Source organism: Gouania willdenowi, chromosome 8 (assembly GCF_900634775.1).
Source record: "Gouania willdenowi chromosome 8, fGouWil2.1, whole genome shotgun sequence".
NCBI lineage: Eukaryota > Metazoa > Chordata > Actinopteri > Blenniiformes > Gobiesocidae > Gouania > Gouania willdenowi.
Window position 1 is genome coordinate 2,259,577 of NC_041051.1, and position 15,786 is coordinate 2,275,362.

At 39.6% G+C, this 15,786-nt stretch overlaps 1 protein-coding gene across 2 annotated transcripts in view; it reads right to left on the minus strand.

Moving 5' to 3' along the window:
• Window positions 1-204: 204 nt before the first annotated feature.
• Window positions 205-15,786, minus strand: part of esf1 (ESF1, nucleolar pre-rRNA processing protein, homolog (S. cerevisiae)) — a 33,758-nt gene continuing 18,176 nt past the window's right edge. For both annotated transcript variants that reach the window (XM_028455045.1, XM_028455044.1), the window contains 7 exons: window positions 15,400-15,544; window positions 12,682-12,801; window positions 10,157-10,272; window positions 9,975-10,059; window positions 9,813-9,904; window positions 9,213-9,356; window positions 205-560 (listed from right to left, as the gene is read on the minus strand). In XM_028455045.1, the coding sequence (XP_028310846.1) occupies window positions 270-560; window positions 9,213-9,356; window positions 9,813-9,904; window positions 9,975-10,059; window positions 10,157-10,272; window positions 12,682-12,801; window positions 15,400-15,544 (993 nt within the window). In that variant the 3' untranslated portion in view covers window positions 205-269. The remainder of the gene's footprint in view (window positions 561-9,212; window positions 9,357-9,812; window positions 9,905-9,974; window positions 10,060-10,156; window positions 10,273-12,681; window positions 12,802-15,399; window positions 15,545-15,786) is intronic.

The following is a 15,786-nucleotide window of genomic DNA, read 5'->3' on the forward strand; positions in this document are numbered from 1 at the left end:
AGAGATTTCTTTCACAATTTTACACCATCACTTCAACCCTCCTCCATGACTCGCTCTGATATTTGTAATTTTTTTTTTATTAGATGAAAAAGTTTGGACGAATAGAAATAAAGTTAAACAATTCCAATGAAAACCAATGGAATTATGGGAAAAATAAAAAGATAAGTCAGATGCACACCAGAGGAAGTCAAACGAACAAACAAATATTAGTAAATCTTGTTTATTAACTATGTGATCAGTGTTTACAGAAAACGCTGGGCTCTGATTGGTCAGACCTTCTTTTTTCTTTGAGCTTCAAATTGCAATGTTTTGTTTTTCACTGATTTCACCAAAAGCTGCAGCTGAGGGTCCAACTTCCTGCTTTTAGCCTCCTGGGGAAGCGGGGCTTCTTGCGAGGTGGGCGAAGCTTCTTGTGATGTAGGCGGGGATTGCCGACGCCGGCGCTTCTCGGCTGCGATGCAATGATTGGCTGAGGTGCTTTTGTAGCTGGGGTGGGAGGGGTCAATGTTAAAGAGTGGTGACGAGTAGAGAGCGTCAAACCGAGGGTCAGCGACGTCCAGCTGAGGGTCAGAAATCAAAAGTCACTTTACAATAATAATAATAACGGCTCAATATTAAAGATGGAAGCTATAGTAACACCCCCCCTCAGAGTCAGAGGTGATTGGTCACAGACCTGCATGGGGAGGGGCTAAAGGGCAGCCACATGTTACAGTTCTCTGATGGTTATTATTATTGTTATTATTACTGAAATGTGATTGCAGAATCTCTCCAGAGGGGTATTCCAGAAAGCGGGTTATGTTCAAGAGTATGTTCGGGTTGAAATGAGGGAAACTCTGAGTATCCCATTCCTGAAGGCGAGGTATGTTCTTCTCTGAGTATGTTACCATGGTAACATTCTCAGTGAACTGAACCTGCTCGCTGGCAGGTTTAAGAAACCCTGGGTGTCTACCTGGCTCCGCCCACCTGAACACCGCTTCCCAAGGAACCGTTTAATTTACCTTGACACTCTTCTCTGACACAGATTAGTAACATCACACACCACAGACGTGTGCTCACATTATTGCTAATGCTGTGGCGCTTTTTTTTTGTAAATGGTAATTTTCTTTGGTTGAAACCAATGTGTTGTCATTAAGCTCTAGAGAAGCATGATAACGAGCCATTCATTTGATTCAGGTGTGTTGAAGCAGGAATACATCTAAAAGTCTCAGGAGTTGCCCACCCCTGCTTTAGAAACTCCACAAGTTGAGCATTTAAATGTATAGACTCAGGGTTTGTTGAACCTCCTTTTTGGAATACACCTCCTGTCAGTTTTGGTCAAACTGCCCAAAGCAGGCCAGATACAGTACCATCGTACTGATAGCGTTTACCAAGGTCTCTTCTCAGAGGCTCTGTCATTGTTATGACTACCGCTATCAGCAACATAAAAAACCCTGCGAGTACAAAACACCGACAGATCAATTGGACACACACACTGAAACCTTTGAATCCCAGACCGGTCTGCTTCCAAAACCCATTGACCAAATAAACCATGTGTCTGCATCTGACCAGCAACCCTACAACCTGACTCCGTCTCATTTCATCCAAAACTGCTACAACATTTGGGGGCTTATCCAGGATCTAAATACATCAAATAATGAGGTATGTGCAGAGGTTTTCTTCTTAACATTTCAGATGGAAATCAGTGCCTTGCCTGTTAAATGATTGACTAGATAAAGAAGTTATTCAAATCTTAATTTGTGGTGTTAAAATTGTTAGAATTTTTTTTTGTCCCAAAACAAAAGAGACGTGAAGGAGTCAAGCATGAGGGGTCTAAATTTCTGATATGATTTGTCTTGTTGCTGGAACACATAGCCTGTATTTTTTTTTTTTACTATAAATCTAAATGTATTTAGGATTTTGCCTTAAAATCCACACAAAATGAGTGATTCCAACATTAGGCAGTGATTACAGCATATGGGAGAGAAGCCTGTGTGGTACAGGTACAAAGACGCACAGGAGTGCCCGCCTGGACAAGAAACTGTAGCGGAAGTAGGCCCTAGTGGTATAGGGTCTCTGTCAGAGCATTTGAGACTGAGGTAGGAGTTAAATGAATGTAACAGAAGTAGCCCCAATGTGGTATTGAGTCTCAGATGAGTCTGACATACTGTTGCAGGGTTTTGAGTGTGTGAGGCTGAGGGACTGATTACAGAGTGAGATGTCCAGCTTTTGGTTGGGGTTTCACCTGCCGACCACATTTGGTCCTTATATAACATGCAAAGGTTTGTGTTTCCTGCTGTGGAAGCTGAAGAACTATTACAGGGAAAGTTATTGAGATAACCACAGCACCAGCACAAAGGCTGGTTGCTATGTAACAACTGGGAAACAAAAGCATTCTCAGTGTGGTACAGTCTCTCAGTTAATTTGAGGTTTGATGTTTTTCAGGGTGTTTTCTCCTCTGTATTGGGTTGTAGCAGGTCGCTCAGTAGGTCACTCTGAGGACTTGTAGGAACCGGTTCTGAATTGTTTAAGGTCGGCACAGCAAACCAATTACACAAAAAATATTTTCTCCCATATTACCTGAATCACACTAAATTTTGGTCAATGATGTTAAACTAATAATAAAGATAAATACATGAATAACTAGAACTGCAAGCGGTTACAAAAGCAGGCCAAGCCTTCCCGCGCCACTCGACCCCAAGGTTTTGTGGAGCCCGTGGAAGTACATCACGAAGGATGACGGGCTTGGGGCGAGCGTCAGGACACAGGCCAACGTGCCATTTGCAGTGAACAGGTGGATATAAAGTTTATGAAGATGTGATTTAAAATGTGAAAGTTACAGGCCAAAACATGTTTGCACCCATTATAGCGCCACCTCGTGGTGCACTTTTTGGTGTGGATGATCTGTGTGCTCTTATATATGTACCCTGTAAATTCCACAGCCCTCAACATATTACTTGAGCTGAAATAAATGTCTTAAATGCCTCAGGAGCGACCCAGAGTCACACCGACCAAATTTGGTAAAAATTGGTCTTGCCATTGAAGAGATAAATTTCCCATATTTGCCGTGCCCCCTAGTGGCCAACATTATTCAAATGTGGCGCATACCCCCACAGTCACATGCTAATCAATGATCTCAAATTTGATGTTAACATTTATTTTGACCGAGATATGCAACAGCTCGTGTTTTTATAGCTAGCTAGAAAACTTTATTCTTTAATAATTTGTGTATATTTGACCGAACAAAATTCTTTCATCAACTTTAGATCAGAACCAACTGAAGACTCTACGTGACAAGTTTTACGTTGATTGGACAAAACTCCAAGGATGGGTTCAAAAAAGTAGGTTTTTGATGTGTAGTGACTTACAAAGAGCAATATGCTGCGAGAGTGGGCGTGGCCTGTCAGAATATACGACTATTTAGGGAACATGTGGCTATAAAGTTTATGAGTATGTGATTTAAAATCTGAAAGTTACGGGCCAAAATGTGTTTGCACTTACAGCACCACCTAGTGGTGCACTTTTTGGTATGGGTTGTGTGTGTGCTCTACTATATATTCCCTGAAAATTTCATAATACTTCAGCTGAAATTCCTTTTTTAAAATGTATTATTTATATTGTAATAAGCCACGCCCAATTTGACCAATCACGATTAACTACAAGATATGGCCTCAGGAGCGACCCAAGGTCATACCCACCACATTTAGTAAGAATCAATCTAGTCATTTAAGAGATACATTTCCCATATTTGCAGTCTCCTAGTGGCCTATCTATCTGCACATAATCTCCAGACTTGCCTGATCAAAATTTATATAAATAATTTTGCAACTCCAAAAAATATGCTAGTTATATATACACAATTTTTTCTGCTAGCTTAAAAACACATACTGTTGAATATTTTTGTCAAAGTAAAAGCTATGAAACATCAAACTCAATTCACTTGTGTCAGAGGACAACCAGAGGCTCTGTGCCAAAATTGGTGCAAATTGGCCAATAGGGGGCGCTATAAACACAGAAACATCAAGCAACATATACAGTGGTATGCAAAAGTTTGGGCACCCTTGTAAATGTTCATGATTTTCCTTAATAAATAATTGGTTGTTTGGATAACAAATTCCAGTTAAATTTATCATATAGGAGACAAACACAGTGATATTTGAGAAGTGAAATAAAGTTTATTCGATTTACAGAAAGTGTGCTAGAATTATTTAAACAGAATTAGGCATGTGCATAAGTTTAGGCACCCTTGCATCTTATTGATTTTAATACTCTTAGCACTAATTATTGGAACTCAAAATTGTTTTGGTAACCTCAGTGATCCTTCATCTTAGGGTCTGGATTCTGGTGGGAGGTATTTTGGACCATTCTTCTCTGCAGATCATCTCTAGTTCAGTCAGGTTTGATGGTTTCCGAGCATGGACCGCCCGTTTTAAAGCACACCATACATTTTCAATAATATTCAGGTCTGGGGACTGAGACGGCCATTCCAGGATGTTGTACTTGTTCCTCTGCATGAATGCCTTAGTAGATTTTGAGCAGTGTTTAGGATCATTGTCTTGTTGAAAGATCCAGCCCCGGCGCAACTTCAACTTTGTCACTGATTCCTGGACATTGTTCTCCAGAATCTGCTGATATTGAGAGGAATCCATGCGCCCCTCAACTTTAACAAGATTCCCAGTGCCTGCACTGGACACACAGCCCCACAGCATGATGGAACCACCACCAAACTTTATTGTAGGTAGCAAGTGCTTTTCTTGGAATGCTGTGTTCTTTTTCCGCCATGCATAACGCCCCTGGTTATGCCCAAATAACTCTATTTTAGTTTCATCAGTCCACAGCACCTTGTTCCAAAATGAAGCTGGCTTGTCCAAATGTGCTTTAGCATACCTCAAGCGACCCCGTTTGTGGCGTGTGCAGAGAAAAGGCTTTTTCCGCATTACTCTTCCATACAGCATCTCCTTGTGTAAAGTGCGCTGAATAGTGGAACGATGCACAGTGACACCATCTGCAGCAAGCTGATGTTGTAGGTCTTTGGAGCTGGTCTGCGGGTTGACTGTGACTGTTCTCACCATCCTGCGCCGCTGCCTTTCGGAGATCTTTCTTGGTCTTCCACTTCGGGCCTTAACTAGAACTGTGCCTGTGGTCTTCCAATTCCTTACAATGTTCCTCACAGTTGAAACTGAAAGCTTAAATCGCTGGGATAGCTTTTTGTATCCCTCCCCTAAACCATGATGTTGAATTATCTTTGTTTTCAGGTCATTTGAGAGGTGTTTTGAGGCTCCCATGTTGCCACTAATCAGAGAAGATGCAAAGAGGAAACACCTAGAATTTTCCTACTTAAATACCCTGACTCATGATTGGATTCACCTGTGTATGGAGATCAAGGATCACTGAGGTTACCAAAACAATTTTGAGTTCCAATAATTAGTGCTAAGAGTATTAAAATCAATAAGATGCAAGGGTGCCTAAACTTATGCACATGCCTAATTCTGTTTAAATAATTCTAGCACATTTTCTGTAAATCGAATAAACTTTATTTCACTTCTCAAATATCACTGTGTTTGTCTCCTATATGATAAATTTAACTGGAATTTGTTATCCAAACAACCAATTATTTATTAAGGAAAATCATGAACATTTACAAGGGTGCCCAAACTTTTGCATACCACTGTATAACTTTAAGTTTGTTTCATAGGATTTCATGCAACTAAATGGGTTCATACACCCTCTCCCAATTTCCTACCTGCCCTGTGTCTGATTGAAATATACACCATGATCACTATATAATTTCTCATAAACCATTTGACCAAATCAAATGCCGTTTGGCATACTTCATCACTCCAATACATTTTTAGATTGTTTTGGTAGAATTTGAACCAAGACTTTCAGAACGTTAACTCATGCTATGGTTTAAGTGCTATCTGTATGAACTTTCACACTTACACTCTTCAGATGTATTTCATTAAAATCTATCATAAGAATTATGGCACAAAAAATGCACTGGTTGTAAGCAAACAGATATTGTTTCATACTTTGCTCAAAGTGTACAAATGCATTTTTTCTGTTACTTGGTGAGTCGCGTGAGAAGGTTTGGCCCCCTTTCTTGCAATTCTAGTTATTATTGTTATTCGTATTATTATTGTTGTTATCATTAATATTGTCATTATTATTATTGTTATGATTGTTATTATTATTTGATGGGTTTAAACCACAAATAATTCAATGTAGAATGAATAGATTTATAGATTTATTTTACTGTAAAATAATAAAAACACAACAAGCATTAATGTCCAACATGTTCAGAGGAATCACCTGGGGGCTATTGCACAAAAGTCAAATAAATACATACAGGATAAAGGAGAATGCGTGGTTAGACTAAGTCTGGTTGGCGCTATCTTGGATAAATTGGTTGCACGTTTGTCGAGGCAGGATAAAGAGACGAGGCTTCATGAAGCCGGCTGTGGATGTGTGAGATAAGTGGGCCGTCACGGCTTTCTTAAGAAGACCATGAATTTGATCACAGAATCACCGATGAAAGTGTGGATCACAGACGCACAGTTTCGTTTACACCTGTCCAACAACTGATGCTTCTGCAGAAGGATGAAGAAATAAAAGACATGATACAGAAAAATGGAACAGCAGCGCTGCTAAAAAGGAGAAAGGAAAGGCTGGTAAACAATAGCACACTGTATGAATGCGTAAATACCCCAAACATGTAGAATTAATAAAGTGAACTGCTATAGCTACAGTAAGAGGAGGCGGAGCTGATCACTTTTCTAAATCACTCATTATTAGATTTATTCTTTTTTTCAAAGTTTCCCATAGAATAGAATAGACCTTTATTGATCTCCCAGAGAGGAAATTCACAAAAACAAAAAAAAGGGAAAGTGTATAAGCCGGGAATCAAACTCAGGATTTGCTGCATGGGAGGTAAGAAATCTACCACTGATCCAGCATTACAATGAACTAGGGCTGGGTATCCCCAGGTACCTCGCAATACAATGTATCACAATTTTCTTTTTTTCCCCACGATAACGACATCATGGTACAATAATCGATATACAGTAGTCCCTCGCTATAACGCGGTTCAGCTTTCGCGGCCTCTGTGTTTCGCAGGGTTTTTTTTACAGTGCAGTTTTGGATGCATTTTTTTACAGCGTATGAACGCGCATTGTGTTCTGTGTCCTGATTGGCTAATGCTGCATTCACCCACCAGCGACACATTCAACACGGTGAGTTTGACTGCCTGCTGAAGCGAGGAGCTGCGCTCCTTTTTCTCCTCTCATAAACATAAACCACCAGTCTAAAAAGCCGGCGTGATTAGGGGCTAATGCTATGCTAGCTCAGTGCAACAGAGAGAACTTTTACCTGCTACTACCACCTCCTCACTGATTCTCCTCCACACCTAATCCTTCCTAGTCTGGTCCTGGTTATAAAGGGCGTGTCATACAGCTCCATGTGGTCACACACAGCTTCTACTCCATGGTTGAATGGGTGAACAGACTGGTGTTCGTGTTGACGGCCTGACGTCATCGTCAACAAAGACTCTGAATGCGTTCAGCATCAATGTCTGATCGCTAGCAGTGTGACTCTGTAGTGCTGTATGTTTGAAAACAGGTTTATGTTTTAAAATCTATGAAGGTTTGAACTTTGAAAATGTTTAAACAAGAGAGAAATGTTCATTCCTGTCTGAGAAAAGTGTATAAAGTGTGTGTGGTGAGGGGTTTTACAGCCTTAAAACATGTATAATAACAGTAAAAAAAATAAAGCTGATTACTTTGTGGATTTTGCCTATTGCGGGTTATTTTTAGAACGTAATCCCCGTGATAAACGAGGGACTACTGTATTGTGGCAAATTTCATCCACAATACATCACAATACCTTTATCACCGTTTACGTTGCCAGCTAAACTGATTATGCAAGAGCTCTGTAAGAAAGCACTTGGGATGAAAACATTCCCAAACATTCTGTCAACAGTGGACAGGGTGGCAGATCTTAAAGTTCACAGTGGACCTGATGTATGAAACCGACAAACTTTGGTCAAATCAGATATGCACAGCTGCCCCACTTTTTGTGTCACTGAAGAAATTCAGAATGTATCTACTGCACTGAATCCATTTCACATGAATGACAGCCAAGTAAAACAATGTGTATACTGTACAATGGCTCTTCTTAACACACGTAGTGCAAATATCCACTCTTCACATATCTCATTGTACTGTATATGTACTGCATTATCTCTGTGTATCATATATGTATATTTATTTTTTCCATCATGTCTTGTATGTTGCAATTCGAAAAAAAAAGTGAATCAATAACGTATCGCAAGACGAAACCTTGAGATACATCGTTGTATCAATATTTTGGCACACCCATGTTACATGTTACATATACGTATAGATACATTTTAAGAAAGGATCTGTCATCTACGGGTGCTGGTCATGAAATTAGAATATCATGAAAAAGTAGATTTATTTCACTAATTTGTTTATATCTTTTAATGTTGATGATTATTTAACAAAAAAATAAATAAAAACAACTCCAAAAAAGCCATCTAAATCAAACATCTGACAGCAATTCCATAAGCAGGATTTATTAGTATTCCAACACAGCTAGAGTTAAAAAGTGAAGTCAGAATATTGTGAAACCCTTCAAATAAAAAAGTACAGTATCCATTCCATTTTCTTATTTTTAGGACACACTTAAAAAAATATCTTCTATTAGTTCCTTTGCAGTCATAATGAGTAAAGTCTGATTATTCTGTATCTTTTCTAACTTTTCAGTGTTGGTGTTTTATTAATAAGGAAAATATTCCTAATAAACTGCCTTCTCACTTTCATTGCAAAAATCTTGTTTTTTTTTAATATGTTTTTTTGTTGTCTTTATATATATATAAACTATTATAATAAAAACATATTTACATTCTGTAAAACACTCATTTCGCACAGCACTGACAGCAAAACCACAACAGGGATGCTTTTATTCTGGTTGTTAACCGTAGAGACTAAATCACCATGGTTACAGATCCTTAATAAACTTGGCCGGCTTTCCTTCAACCAACTTGGGGATAAGTTTATCCAGGACAAATTTTCCAGGCTTTATGTAACCCCTATCCTGGTTATGTGCCACACCCCCAAAACAAACCCACCTACACACCACACACTACACACTGACCTTTGGACCCTAACACAGTTTGTAATGTGTGTGAATGATGTCAAGGTCAGTGGGGGTCTCACCAGGAAGTGGTCCTCCTCAGGCGTCTCTTTCTTCTTCTTCTGCTGTTTCTTCTTGCTCAGATTTTGTTGCTCAACGATTTGTTCGTAGTTAAAGTGTTTGTGTTTGACATCTTCATCATCGTCCAATAGGAGAGAGATCTGAGCCTGGCACACACGCACATACAAAAAAATCAAGTTGCTGTATATGTTCAGAGGATATTGATCATTCAGAGGATAAACTGAGTTAAAACTATATGCGATATATCGTGAAATCGATTTTTCTTCACATCCCTAGTAAGCATGTGACTTTAACGCTGTGACCTGATTGGTCAGTGAAGCTAAATGATGGTAACAGACACTGGGACACGTGAACAATGAACAAAGGAAGACATCTCTCCTCCTGTGATTGGCTGATGTGTCTCCACAGAGGAAAGGGGAGGGGCACACAGAGATGGAGGAAAGGTGAGGGAAACGAGTAAAAGAAAAGTCTTTAACCATGTTTGCGAAAAGCTCAGGTTGGGGGATAGGGTCACACCTGAGTGAACAGAAGGGGAGAGTGTGTCTGTGTCTATGTGTGTGTGTGTGCATTACTGTGTGTCTGATCTCAGACAGCAGTGATACCTTCTCTCTCTGAAGCTCCGCCTCCTCCTCAGCTGTTAGCTCCTGCTTCTCTTCCTGCTTCTTCTTCTTCTTCTTCGGTTTCTTTTTCAGACCTGCACCAACACGTCAGAGAAATGAAGGCGGAGCCTCAGCAGACCAATGTCATGTGACAATAAACCATACCTGCTTCTCTGAGCTCTGAGAAGAAAGGGTCAGAGAGGTCGACGTCAGGAGGAAGGTCATCATCATCATCTTCCTCCTCTTCACCCTGAGGGAGAGCGGTTTTAACCACAGTCAGTGAATGCAGCACAACGTGTGGAAGGTGGATGTGAACACATAACAGCAGGAGAACCTCAAAGTCTCACCTTCACACTTTTCTTCTTCTTTTCCTTCTTCTTCTGCAGAAACTTCTGCCACGGCGTCATCAGCTCTTTAACCTCCAGCTTCTTCTTCACCAGCTCACGGGTCGACTGCTTCAGACCTAGAACCACAGGAGAACCTCCTTTAGTCACATGATCCGATCTAGAACCACAGGAGAACCATAACTCCACATACAAACATAGAACATAGACAAACAAACATGGAGCACAGACATACAAACACAGAACACAGACATACAAACAGAGCACAGACATACAAACATAGAGCAGAAATACAAATATAGACATACAAACATAGACATACAAAAAGAACATATACATACAAACAGAACATATACATACACATATAGAACTGAGACATACAAACATAGAATGTAGAGATACAAACAAAGCATAGACATACGAACATAGAACACAGACATACAAACAGAACATATACTGTACATACACATGTAGAACCGAGACATACCAACAGCGCATGGACCAGAGTCGGTGCCAGGCAGCATTAACTGGGGGGGCATTAAAAAAATTGCGGGGAGCACCGAGTAGCATCAAACCCTAACGGGTTGGTTTTTCAGTTTAAAAACTAAACAAGCAGCGTTTTTCTGTTTCAAAATGAAATCTGGTTCTGTTTGTATTATTTTTGGATATTTAAGGAAAACTAGGACGACAGCTTTATGTTTTAATCTCACCACACAGAGCGACTGACAGACAGACTTTTATTCTGCTGCGTTTATTAAAAATGATCTTGTATCATGTTGTCCACCTCACACTGATGGCAGAGGTGTAATCTGTATGTCGATGACGTTTTGTTAAATAGTTATTGATGCTGGAAGTCTGAATCTGTGAATATCTGCCAACTTTACCAATCAGTGTTACGATTCAAATAGTATCCAGTAAAATAGTATAATCTGGTGACTTTTGCTCCCGCCCCGGACATAAAAAGAAGCAACGCATAAGTCACATTACTGGTGAATTGAAACGTTATTAATACATTAATAAATCAAAACCAAAGAATGGATGTTATGTAAAACATGCACATATGTGGTGAAATAAATATACTGGTGCCTCTCATTTCTTATGATCAACTTCCGTGTGTGTTTACGGCTGCTGTAATTTTTTGTTGCAAAAGTGTCAAATGGTAGAAGTTCTAATATTGTTCCTCACACCAGCCTCACAGTTAATAGCCAGTCACCAGTTTATTTAGATACTATTTGGAACGTAACACCACAAAACAAAACTACAGCGTGAGCAGCTTTATAAGAGCTACAACATCCACACACTGAATGAAAACATGAGCAGGACCAGAAAACTGGTGAAATAAATCCTACACAGTCCTATTGTGTGAGGAGACCTGGACCAGGACCTGGGAAACGAGGTGCAGCGGACTTCAGTTTCTCCATAAATATCACACAAACAGAACTAGATAAAAAAAACAAAAAAACAGAAAAACGCTGTTTATCTGGTTTTTCTTTGTTCTGTATTTCTGTTTTGGTTTTAAATCAGAAAAACAAAATAACCACACTATTTGTTATTTTGATTTGGTTTTAAACCAGAAAAACCAAAGAACAAAGGGTACACGGATTCATAATGCAATATAAACACAGCCACAAAAACAAAGTTAGCTCGCTAAGCTAACATACCTTATGAAGTGGTCGCTACAGCATCAGCAGACTCTGCTCCTCATGACCACATATGTAGGTTTAAAATCCACTTTTTACAGCTGTGAGATTTTTATATTTCTCATCCTTGTGAACGACAATCTTCCTCTATATTTTCCTTTTCTCGGTTAGAACGATTGGAGCAGCCGTAAACTACACATAATATGGACATTTTGATGATTTCAGACGACAGATTCTCAAGCTTTCTGCTCTCCATCTGAATTAGCGCTCTAGCTTTCTCATGAAGCAGCAATGTGAGTGACGTCACGTGAATCAACAGAGCAGGCCATAGACATATACACATTACAACAGCTCTAGGGTACGTTCAATAGCACAGATGTTAAAGAATTACACCACAGTATATTATATCTATGGAGCAGACTCCTGTACGCTGTCAGTGAATGGACACATTCAGTTGATAGCCAATCAGATATCTTTAATTAATAAAAACCTCGCCCGTAGTGGCCGGGAGGAGTGTGTGTGTGTGTGTGTGGCGGGGGGGGGCATAGACATACAAACAAAGCATAGATATACAAACAGAGCACAGACATACAAACAGAGCATAGACACACAAACATAGAACATAGAAATACAAACATAGAGCACAGACACTGTTCTAAACCAATCAGATCATTTGCTGCTCATTGAAGTTTTTCTACATTTTCTATAAATATTTACAGAATTAATTGAGTTGTAAAAACTTAAATCCAGGTAGAAGTTTAACTAATGGTGATTTGATCCAAAAACTGTTCTTTTATTTCAACTCCAACTTTAGTCACACAACAATAACATGATTAGAATAATTTAATATTATACACAATCTGTCAGGGTTCGGTTCCGTGTGTGTACCTGGCTTCCAGCTGATCTCCATGTGTTGTTGTTCTTCTTCATCTTGTTCTTTGATCTTCAGGAGATTTCTGTACCTGCTGATCTGCTGCTCACTGCTCCTCCTCACTTCCTGTTCCTCCTCTGACAAACAGGAAGTGGAGAACAATCTCAGAGTATGTATTTGGCAATTGTAAATTGCCAAATATATTGTTCTCGTAGGAGTTCTTATTTTTTTTCCACAAATTGCTTTGTCCTGGAACTCCTAGGCAAATAATGCAGCACTAATGACTAGGGCTGTAGTCAACCAAGTAGAAGCAAAAGAGAAACAAATATATCACTTTTTGTGGTGCCGATTTGCTTTAAAACACAGACCATTTATGCTATGAACCTTGACAGAGCAAAACTGAAACCTACAATTAGAACCAATTTTTTCCTCATACAATTGACATATTTATATTTGTTTTAGTGGTAATCCTGCTATTATTATTAAACAACTGTTAATGTCAACATCAGATCAGTGCACGGGGAAACAAATGCACGTCAAACACAGGTGACAGCAGTGGATCTATTTACATAATCCACATATAAAATATAAGGATAATCCATGTTCTTGTGCAGAAAAAGGATTGATTCAATAGTGGATGCTTGTGCTTCAAGCAAGCCTGTCTTAATTCAGCTGTTACTGGACATAGAATCATGTCACCATACAGTTGCTGGTCGACCAATGAAAATCTTGGTCGACAAGGACAGCATCAACCAATTAGTCAACTAAACGACAAAAGTTGGCAGCCCTACTAATGACATGTATGTTATCTCATAGGGGCAATGTCATGGATGTGCAGTCGACCTTTTTTGGAGCCAAAATGTCAAGGTCAAAACAAAACCAAAAATTCCCATATCTCCACCAATATTTATCGTACAAGTTTGATGCTTAGATTTATGAAAGGCTGTAAGTAGGGATGTATCGATTAATTGTAAGGCAGTTAAATATCGATTCATAGGTATCACGGTTCACATCGATTCTCTGAAAATTGAATCGCAGGAACAGCAGAGGGCGCTATATATTTATCCTTCTCTTGTCCAAATGCCGAGGCGGCGGGCGGAATCTGCTACTACTTTGTTTCTGGCTGCCTACTACTCTTAAACATGTTCATAAATGATTCCTTACCCCTTGAGCACCGAAAGAATATCTGTAATATTACGTGAATATCTGTAAAAGTCACGTTTTTCTGTTAGCTCTGTCTGCTAGCGCATAGCATCTCTTCTTCACTGTTAGAATAACTGCATGCCAATCGACCTTCGCTCAAGGTCATATTTAAGGGCAAGAACTCCTCAGAAAAGTGAACAAGGTGAAACCTCAAAGCTCTCAGGATGACAAAGCTGAGCCTAAACAAAAACACAAAAACGTTTTTTCCCTATAAAAATTGAGATACAGACTGTTACCATTGAACAACATTTCCTTTCAATGTGTGACCTTGACCTTTGCTCAATGTCATATATAAAGTCCAGTGTAATGTTATTTTTCATCCATCTCCATTTGTTCTAAGAACCCAAACAACAGTATTTGAGGTTTATTGTTTTCTGGAGTTTTAGCCGACTTTGAGAGCAAAGGGCTGATTCGCAGCCTACTTATGCATATTCACAAGTGGGCATGTCTATAGACGCTAGCCACAAAACACAAAATAGCTGATCACTGGCAATTATCTTTTGCTATCCACACACTCTTGTTATTGTTTTCAGCCAAAATACTGCATAGTAGAGTAAAACACATGGATATTTAAGTGGCTATTGGGATTTTGAGTTAGACAAACACTGTTTTATGATGTGAAGGTGGATCTTCATCCTCTCAGCTGCTGAACATCCTCTTCCTCCTATTCCTCCATAGGGACACACACATCAATATCCTTACTACAAAACTGCATTTTGATAGTGATGTGCCCCGGATTACACCATCTATCATTCACCTTTCCGCTTACTGCTCTCCGTCGTCCTGTAAAAGTTGGAAGCCGCCCAATTCCAAAACTGTGTCCGGTGATAGTGGTGAAGGCAACGAATCCGTAAACATCCCCGCACGACATCGTCAGTTCACGAGGGGTGTCAAGTCTCGCTGCATAGGCTGGTGTAGCAGTTTGCCTTTCCATATATGGCAATTAAGTATAATATGTATTCTATATTAAACCGTAGTGTTTGTTTTAGCTATTAGATAGTTTGAGACGGAGGAGCTCACATTCTAGGAGGCATGTATTATGTCCATGGTAGTAGGAGCCAGGGTTGTCAGGAGGAGGAGTTTCTGCTATGTGACATCAAGTAGCAAGAAAAAAACAACTTTCCCGTTTGGAGCTGACTTTTTACAAAATGTGGAATAACAAGGGAGGGAGGAAACCTAACTTTTTCAACTTTGTCCCTCTGAATGAGGCTAAAGGATGTTTATCACTGTGGCAAAACCATTAGAAAGACATTTTTTCATCATATCTCCCCTTTAAGGTCAAGGTCAGTCTTGTGTTTTTCCTGCATTATTAGTTTAAATTTAATTAGTAGAAAGAACAATCAGGTTGTCATTTTTGCCAATTTTTTCAATTTTCAATTGCCAAATACAGGTCTTGCCTAGTTATTATTGTTTCTAATAATGTCAAACAGTTTAAAAACTAAAAGGTCCCATGTACCTAAGGTTTAACAGTGGGAGGGGTCGTAACCGATACGGAGGAGGGGCCTAACAACACGTGTCCTGGTGTGTCTCACCCTGTGCTGGCAGCTCTTGTTCTTCTTCTTCACTGGAGGAGGCCAGGTAGGCGCTGAAGTCCATTTGCAGTAGTTCTTCTTTGTTGAACTTCTTGTTCAGAGCAGTAACGCGTTCATGGTCCGTCTCATCCCAGCTCAGCTGCACCTGATTGGTCAGAAGAGTTGCCGTCACCTCTGACCTCTGAGCAGCTCTAACAACACTTAAGGAACCAAGTGCTTTTAAATCAAACATTAAAAACCCTTTCTCCAGTTTTCCTGGGGGTCCTAAAAGATATCTTACTGTCCTGGATGTGTGAGACGTCTCCTAATGATGACATCATGGTTAGGACCAGGTTACATATGTAACTATAACTAATATACCTGTAGAGCTAGGATCAAATTACATAT